This window comes from Tachysurus fulvidraco, chromosome 23 (assembly GCF_022655615.1).
Source record: "Tachysurus fulvidraco isolate hzauxx_2018 chromosome 23, HZAU_PFXX_2.0, whole genome shotgun sequence".
Taxonomy (NCBI): Eukaryota; Metazoa; Chordata; class Actinopteri; order Siluriformes; family Bagridae; genus Tachysurus; species Tachysurus fulvidraco.
Window position 1 is genome coordinate 13,857,831 of NC_062540.1, and position 9,675 is coordinate 13,867,505.

Genomic DNA, 9,675 nt, shown 5'->3' on the forward strand with positions numbered 1-9,675 from the left:
CCTGGAGTTCTAGTGCTCTAATTACAAATTATAACACTTAGGACAAGAAACGACCAATGAGTTCAGCAGCTCATGTTGATTTAAACGTCATCATTGCAGTGTAATGGTAATTTATTATTATTGTTATTTTAAAATTTGTTATTTTACCATATATTAAGAGTAAAAGAAAAAGAAGAAGAAGAAGAAGGGATTTTCCTGCTCGACGCACAATTCTCTGTCGCTCCCTTGTGGAAATACGTTAACGGTGCAGTTATAAATGTTGAGCAAAAACGAAAACAAAATAACAAAAATACTCATTTATTTCTTTGAAATACAGTGTGATATGTTGCATTGTCTTTAAACGACTGTCCAATAAAACAACACAAAACAAAAAAGAGAATTAGAGATTATAATAAATATACAGCATGACTATTGTAAGGCTAATACTTAAACAAGACATTATAAGTCACTAATATAATTTACTCTCATCATCACAATTGTCACGAGGGATAATTTATATCAAACTGCATTGTTTGTTCCATAAGCAATTTTATTCACAGGTTATGAGAACTGATATGGTGTCATCTTTAGTGGTGCCACAATTGAGGGTAGGCTTGGACCCAAACTAGAATATTTATTAAAATGTCTTCTTATAAATTTCTTCAAGGCACTGTACAGCTGTCTTTTCTGTCATGTCCACAGAAAATGGCATTTTAATCATTATTACTTTAAGCATACCTTTCTTTACAGGATTGGTCACTTTAGAAGAATATTACACGTGATCATTACATGTGATCAACTTATCCTCCCACTTAATAAAAGATGGCACAACTGCAATACACTGCACATGAAATCTCATGAAAGATGGTCATTTAGTCATTTTATATTTTACCATTATATGGATATATGATGTGTTCCTTGAAGAACATGAAAGCTAATAACCATTTTATTGGCTTAATGAGCTTGCTTATAGATGGAAGCTATTCATTATTCACATGTATTTTTGCATGCACAGCTTATGATATGTAGCATCAGCTCTGGCTTGAGTTACATAGGAAAAAGGAGTGACTGACTGAAAGGTGACCTGGCAACACTGTGGTCAGATTTACACAGGCTTGATCTGACGCAGTGGAGATATCTTGGCCGCCTCATCCTTCGAGAATCTCCTGAGGTATCGGATGGCCGACAGGGCACTTATATTTGCCAGCAGAACTGTAGCAATGAGACAAATCAACATCTATCATTAGCATACACACTATTTATGTCTCTAAATCTTCCTAACTATTTGTCAGAGTTTAATAAATGTCAGGTGAACACAGTTACCATGACATTTCTTTCACTGCATTATAGACAAGATATACAACGTTTAGTGAAATTAAAGTTTTTCAACCTAACTATATATATGAAAATTTTGTATTATGGCACTAATTTGAAAAGGTTACTCCGAAAATTATGTTTATGTAATTACCAGCTTTCCATGTATCAGCTCCTTGAGGGTTGACTGACTTCAGTACCCATGAGGCAAAGGCAATGCAAACCAAGCACATATCTGCCTGTTTAATGGGCAACAGTGGTGCATCCAACCCTAGAAGAGATTGAATTCCTTCATACATTTCTATTCAATTGCATTTTATCATTGTCATCTGAATCCTGAGGTTAGAATGGGAAGACTGGTAATGAGGGGGAAATACACCATGAATGGTATGCCATGCATACATTTACACTTCACAAACTTTACAATAGCTAAACAAATCTGGAATGGTTTGGGGAGTTGGAATGAAACAAGAGAAAACAGAGGATTCTCACATGGACATGGGAAGTACATGCACAGAAACTCGGCACAAATCAGGACCATGACATACTGCCCTGGGATTCTGTAGTCCATGATCTTGATCAATTAATCAACGTAATGCAATAGCTACCTAAATACACTCTAGGATTTGTCAGACCAAGCTATACTGAATTGACTGTAGTCTAAATTAGAAGAAGTCAGTGAAGATAAGCTACTGAGCAGATAGAGGATGAGAAGAACATGTGTACACCCTCTTCCTTCAAATAATCGGATTCAGAGATACATGGAAAGAACACTGGAATAATCACTGAACCTTTGACCACCAGTTATCTTCAATTCATCATGTTGTGCAATATTGAGTAACAGGACAAAACCCCTTACTACTGGTATAAATATTAGCATAGAATATTTCTTTATTTACTGAAGAAATTTGAACTTACTGACATATTCAAGGTATTACTGTCTGACATTTACGACATTTGGCATTTGTATTTGTATGAGATGTCTCTCTGTCTTTATATCTAAATGCAGGTTCATTACAGCTGAAAACCACAATCACTAAACACTGCAAGACCACTGTTATCACAGAAGATTTTCAGCCGGAACATCATGTAAAGTGCTTTTGTCTTCCTCTTGATATGAAATCAAGGGGCTAAACACACACCAGACACTTTACTGTAAATTAAACTTCAGAATGAGAAAATGTGTTTTCACTGGCTTTGATCGTACCATTCGTGTTAGTGCCAGACTGGTCGAGTTTGATTTGAGTATTTCAGAAGCCGATCTGCTGATCTGACACAGAGTGTAAGTACTGTGGGTGGAAACACCTTTTTCATGAGAAAAGTCAGAGGGGAATAGCTAGAGAGCTTTGAGTTCACGCTGAGTTCACTTAATTAACCACTCTGCACCACCACTATGAGTAAAAAAGCAGCTTATTGAACTTTTTGTACTCATGACCTATACAACACTTTCTCAATTTTATGCATTGAAGGGGTACATGTGTTCCTATTAAAGTGTCCAGTGAGTGTATATAAAAATATCATGCCACATGTTACAAGTTAATATAATACCTACAGGATTTGGGTCATTTATTTATTTATTTATTTATTTATTTATTTGTTTGTTTGTTTGTTTGTTTGTTTGTTTGTTTGTTTGTTTGTTTGTTTACTTATGTATTTGTTCGTTCGTTTATTTATTTATGTACTTATTTATTTTTATTTGTTTATTTATTTATTTATCATTTTTAAATTACCAATAAAACTCTAGCATATTTGATAAAGGTCATTGCTTACTTTCCATGTTATGCACAAAATAGTAGAATTAAATGTACTATTATTTCTACTTAATTACTATGCAATACAAATCCAGGAGAAACCCCAGAGATATCAGACAATGTTCAATTAATAAAATAATATATTAACCTATATAAAAATCTCATATTTAATTGAATGACCATAGGATTTCCATTAAACATTGAAAAGATGGAGAAGCGTAGAAATAAAATTGTTTTCTGACTATAGACTGTCTGAATTACCTCTTTGGATTGTAAAAATAAAGAGCTTCACTGCATCTTATGTTAAAATATAGAAAATAAAACATGTATGCTGTCCTCTCATCACTGCCTCAAATACTTTTATGGACTGGTTATAGAGGTGATTTGCTCTGGTTGAGGACTGAAGCTGGTCTATTTTTGCATGTAGTTCGAAGTAAAATATGCAAATACTTTCTGGCACATGATAGCTTTAAGAGGTCAGCCAACATCATTCAGAACAGGACATGACCATTCCTCTGGCATGAACACAACTGCACCAGTTGCTACGTGATTTAAGTCAGGCTCAGGTCCTAGTCTCAATTATAATGATACTAAATTGAAAAAAACAAAACTTTTAAAATCCCTAATGTTTAAAAAACTTTTTAAAGTAAGGTGTCACATAGGTACATAACTGATCCATTATAGTCTTTTTGTTTTGTTAAAATTCCTCTCTGTAAGTCCTGCATTTGGTAGTAACAATATAACTGTCATTTTAAACTAAAAAGCCTCAAAACATCTACTACTATCCATGTGTGGCTGCTTTTATGTAGTAAAAATAGTTGAAGCTTACTTGGATCAGCAACGGTTGTCTGCATTTCTCTCCATATCTTCTGCTGTTCTGCCAGCTGTCTGAAGATGCGATTCTCAAGGTTGAGAACCAGTGGGTCTGGAAATGGGCTCTCATCAGCACCCAATATGCATATAGGTTGAATTCCTCTATGAAATGACCTGCCAGTATTTTTTACAGGAGTCAAAGCCTGAGAACTGGACTCCTCATGTGGGACTCTTACCCCTGTGCGCCGGACTCTCCTAAATGAAAAAGGATTTGTCCACACAAAGTTCCAGCCATTGTCTTTCTCAGAAAAAATGTGTTTGTATGGATCTGAGGCTGTTACAGAATCATGATTCTTAGTTGGGTTGTGGTCATATCGTGTGACCACTCGGATGACTGTATGCTCAGGCTCTTCATCTTCGTCTGAGTGAACAGGGGAATCATCTGGGAAAAAGTAATCATACACTTCAGGGAACTGGGCATTCCTGGTTGCTGAACGTGATGAAGAGAAGATCGGAACTAGCTCATCGTTACTATTTGTGTTGTTGTCTGCATGTGAGAAAAAGAAACTTTCAGGCTCAAAATCTGAAAAGAAATGGTCATACATCTCAGGGAAAGAGGTCTCAGTTCCAGTGGGATAAGAATCAGCTACAGTGTTGGTCTCAGAGGCAGATTGTTTGGGTTCATCTGAACCAAAAAGATACTCAAAAATCTCTGAGAAAGTGATGCCAGTGCTTTCCATCTCCTCCTCATCAGAGAGATACACTGGGGATGAATTTTCGACACGATCGAATGGATCTACATAGTTATCCTCAACTTCAGAGTGAGTGGCATAAATAGAATGAATGGAGTGGAGAGAGGCATTTCTCTGGATTTCCCCCAGGTTTTGGCCTTCAAGAGCTTGCAAGTTCTGGACGCTAATATTTTTACCCATCTTCCTAAAGCACTGATTTGAATTATTTCTAAAGAGAGATGATGAATGGACTGTATCCAAATTAAACACATCTTCCATTCCAGTTGCAGTTCCAGACAGATTTGGATCACTTTCCCAAATGATGCCTGTTGGTTTAGGAGACTCATTTGTACCCTTATCTTGTTTGGCTGCATCTGCCGTTAGGAGCTGTGCAAGCTCTCCATCAAAGTCAGATATGAATGTCATGCTCCCACTGGAGTGGTCAGGCTTGGATTCATCGGAGTGTGTAAAATATCCTGAATCTGCTGCATCTGTCCCATCTGCAATACTGCTGTCATCTGGCTGGAGTAGCACACTGGGGTGCTGAGCTTGGCCAACTAGACGAAGTCGTAAAATATCGTTTATGGTCAGCTTCTCCATTTCATTCCAGAAGGAAGATATAGCATATACAGGAGGTGTGGGTTGATTCACAGAATCAGGATCTAGTGTTTCTAGACTTTTAGCTCCACCTGTTAACTCCCCCGGTGGTGGAGAGGGTGAATGCTCTAATTTAGTAGGTGACAGGTCATGATCTTTAGGTGAAAAATATGGTGGTTTATCTTCAGAGAGAACAAGACCTTTTTGTTCTTCACTACTTGCAGGAATATTAGACAGGGTGGGTTCTGATTTTGTGTAAACTGAAAGTTGACTGTCTGGGTCAATGGTGTGTATCAGAGACTGATATTCTTTAATATGTCCCTTAAGAGACAGTACCTCATTTCTGTCCCCTTTGAAATCAGGGGACTGAATAGTTTCTGTATGTATGCCTTTCTGGCTTTCAGGCACATTATTTAAACTTAAAGACACAAAGATCTCTTCTTTCCAATCTTCATTTTGTGAATTCTGAGATGTATTTGAGATGCTGGGATTTTTTGAAAAATTCATTTTCAAATTCATTTCATTTGAAATTTCTGCTTTTGGTTCAACTGATGGAGCATCCATGAGCTCATCTAGTTTTGATATTTGGGCTGCACTCATTTGTGTTTTGTGATTAATCTGGTGACTTATTTGCTCTTGATCTTCCTGTGCCAATAACTGGAGAGGAAATGTTTCTGACAGACACCCCTTAGTTGGCAAACCATCACTTTTGTTTTCATGGGGGACTTCATCATGATTCACAGAAGATGAAATCTCTTTCCTTTCAGTGTTTTTGAAAGATGCTGAGAAGAATGTCTTGCTTGTTAACTCAGGAAATGTTAAACAGGAAGTTGAGGTTTTCCTTTGACCTACTGCGTTAGACCCATCAAACTGAAAGTCTGATACCATCACTCTGCCTTCAAATTGACATGTGGGTGTCTTTGAGTAAACAGGAGTAAGTGAATGTATCAGTGGTGCTATTTGTAATGCTGTACTCTCTGCTTGTGACTTATCATCTGTGTGATTTGCGACTGAGAATCTAACAAGGGTTTCTCTATTTACAGGTTGTCCCTCAACATCTGATACATCAGAGCTGGCAATAGATGCTAGCATTTCTGATGGCAAATTGTTGTTAAGCTGTGAATGAATTCCCACGTTATCTCCAGTAGTGTTTGCAGATCGATTGTCATCCCTCAGAGGTGTCTCTGTAACAGAAACACCACTCACAGGAGATTTGAGATCCGGTCTTATTTCATTCTTTCCAGTTTTTGTTGATGTTCCACTCAGATTACCAACAGACATGTCAATTTCTCTCTTGCATTGAGCAACTCTTAGTGTACTCCTACTGAGTTCTTCTTGTAAATTAGGGCTTACCTGTATAGACTTCCTCATATCTCCCTTCACTGAGACTGATTGTGAAAATACTGAGAAATTTTCTGAAATACTATTTTTCTTAGGATGTACTAAAAATTCACTAGGTGCCTCAGTAACAGACCCTGAGCCACAGTATTCTGCTATATGAGTCTCTCGAACCATTTCTCCTCTTCTTCCATATGTGTCTTCATCAGAATCACTCACTTTGCTTGGCAAGTGAGCTTCAAAACCAGATCCCATTTCCGTCATATCAACACTCATTCTCTTTTTCTTTCTTCTTCGCCTTCTTGGGGTAATGTTGAAAGCTTGACTCTGAACTACTAGCAAATCAGAATTATCGCTTGTTACTAACTGAGATTTTGCTTCTTTGAATTGGTTTGGTTCTGTGAGCTCTTTACGATTGACTAGAACATTGCATGGACACTTTTCATGGTCTGGTAGTGTCATCATGTTATCATCATATTTATCTCCTTCTTTCAATACATCCAGTGACCAGTTTTCTTCTTTGATAAACAGCTCTGTGTCAGGACAGGTAGATTGGTGTACTTCTCTGTCATCATCTGTAGATTCACTATACATATAGGTATGACAATCATTACTCTGTGCCTTTTGCTTTCCACATGACTGCGATATTTCTCCAGATGCTGCTATCTTTTTAGTGTCTTCTTTCTCTTCAGATCCCTTTGAATGGCCAGCCATTTTACTCCCTAAATTTGTGTGATCCTCAGTCACTGAGACACTTTTCAACCTCTCAAAGAACACATTGATAGCCTCCAAGTGGAAGTCATCCTCACTGCCAGAGAGAACTTGATCAGGACTACTTAAGCTATATTTACTCAGGTAAAGCTCCACAGGAGAGCCTTCAGAGTCAGGAAGGGCATCAGTTTGAAGCTCTGGATCAGTATGTGTGGCAGTTTGTGTTCGCTGGGTCCCTATGTCATCCATGTCACTCATTCCTGACTCTTCCAGCCTTGCTAACCCTGGGGGCAACATGTTACACTCTTCACATGCTTGGAAAAAGGAGTCCCAGTCAAGCTCAGAGATTTGGACACTGTACTCAAAATCATCCATATCAAAGTGGAAACTGCAACAAAAACAAATGCGAATGACACTTAAGCACTTTTTTAAAAAAGTATCAAAATATGATATAAACTCTGTATCCAACAAGTAATCCTGCAATCAGTGCACTCCAATGCATGGCATTCTGAATGCACACATTTTATTTATTTATTTTTTTGATGATCAGGATTCACACTTAACACATGCAAAAATATGACTCCTGACAATCAAATGATAAAATGCACACAAAAAAAAATATAAATAAAAAGGTTTCCATCTAAGTTTAAGCATAAAGCCTAACTAATCTCAAATTGGGCAGAACATTCGTTAAAGAAGGACGTATCCCTCTATAATCTGAATATCTATAACATATGTAGCATATAACATTATGATATATAGTCATATGCAAAACAGAATTAAATGTAAACAGGATAGGTAACACAGGATGATGGAATCTTTATCCTTATGTTACACTCATTTGTGTGTACACTTTTATGGTACATATGCTCATGGTACATATTTATGGTATACAAGTGGCATGATACATTCACTGCTTTACATTACATGCGTTCTGTGCGTCTCTATCTGCAGTTATGCAGGCTAGCACCTACCTGTTCAGTTGTTCTGTAGTGCTACTGCTGCTGTCCTGTGTGCACTCTGTGCTTTGTGAGGGATAGTATGTACACTCTGGAGGCCCATGCCATGCCACAGAGAGCAGCCTCTCACTGGCCCAATGATGCACTATAAATAGAGCAGTGTTTCTGATCACGTAATACACGCAAAGCTCCTTGCTTTGACCCTCTCAGCTAAGGGGTATCGTTTTAGTACCTAAACCAGACCTCAACTGGCAAGGTGATAACAAAAGGGATTTATAGGAAATGCTGTTCTTTGATAGCAATGAGAGTGAAGATAATATAACAATATATAATAGTTTTGTCTATTATCTGTGTTCTTGGCACAGAAGACACTCATCAGCTGGAAACATATCAGAAAGAACAACGAGGCTCTCACACCAGAGGATCAACCAAGGTGTGTGTCAGCTGATGTATTTCTGATCGTGGGACATCATGGGTGGACTGATCCACTTTCCCTTCTTACTCACAGCCATGGAGAAGAGCATGTCTGTGCTGTCTGGAAACACAGACATACATAGAATTCATTCATGTGAACTCCTCTACTTAGAGGAGAATCTGGGCCAAATTTCCACAAACTTCATTACACACAAAAATATATGTATGTAGATCACAAACACTCAACTGAAACCCTGTGACATATTTAGGCCAGACATGTTTGACAGGACTGACTTGTTAGACATGTTAGAATCCACCATCATTATCAAAACACCCATAGAAAGGATGTCCTTTGAATGAATAGTGTTTATTTCTATTAAAGGTGGGGTCTCCATTGTTTGAGAAATGCTTCAGAAAACCATGTTGGGCCGCCGAACAAAACAAAAACAAAACAAACGTGTAGCCAATGGGCAGAAAGGGGCGTGTCTTGTCAATATGGGCGGAGAGAGTGTTCAGCGAGCATGTGTGACATTAGCAGAAAGCGGTTTTAACATTGACATGGCGGATAAAAACAAAGAAAGAAAGCGAAGAAAGATAAGGCAAGAAGTAGGACTCGTGTTAATATAGGATCAGCTTTCCAGCACTGGAGAGAACTGAAGGAGCGGGAAGGCCTGCGATGGTATGCGACGGACTTAAGTAAAGTTGGCCGCATATTAAATATTAAGAAAAAGTTGGCCGCATATTCACAGATTTGAATTTAATATTTTCATATTAAAAAAGCATAAAAATGATATAAAATGACATTTCCCCCAAATAAATGTTGTAGTATAACATTTAAATGTATAAACATTTATAACATTTATATGTATAAAATGTATAAAATGACTTTTCCCCCAAATAAATGTTGTAGTATAACTATCAGGACATCAGTGATGTGTGAGCTGGATTTGGTGACAGTACAGTGTATTACAGTGAAGTTATTGACTGTTTGTGTAGTATTCGCTTTACTGGGTTTTGCACTTTGCACATGTCCCTTGGAATCTGTCTCACAGTCGTCCGCACATAGAG

General features: G+C 37.6%; 1 protein-coding gene across 1 annotated transcript; it reads right to left on the reverse strand.

Moving 5' to 3' along the window:
• Nucleotides 1-297: 297 nt before the first annotated feature.
• On the reverse strand, nt 298-8,927 carry LOC125140076 (PPARGC1 and ESRR induced regulator, muscle 1). The gene is made up of 5 exons (XM_047807365.1): nt 8,902-8,927; nt 8,209-8,358; nt 3,874-7,622; nt 1,448-1,564; nt 298-1,191 (listed from the first exon to the last, which is right to left on the reverse strand). The coding sequence occupies exons 1-5, from the start codon at nt 8,925-8,927 to the stop codon at nt 1,085-1,087; spliced, it is 4,149 nt and encodes a 1,382-aa protein (XP_047663321.1). The 3' UTR covers nt 298-1,084.
• Nucleotides 8,928-9,675: the final 748 nt, after the last annotated feature.

Bases quoted from the DNA above. Each gene is read 5' to 3' on its own strand.
- LOC125140076 (XM_047807365.1), bottom strand. From the start codon at position 8,927: ATGGTGGATTCTAACATGTCTAACAA. The intron at 1,565-3,873 runs GTAAGCTTCAAC...AATCTCTTCTAG, and splicing joins GACAACCGTTGCTGATCCAA to GGTTGGATGCACCACTGTTG. The intron at 1,192-1,447 runs GTAATTACATAA...TCATTGCTACAG, and splicing joins AGCTGATACATGGAAAGCTG to TTCTGCTGGCAAATATAAGT.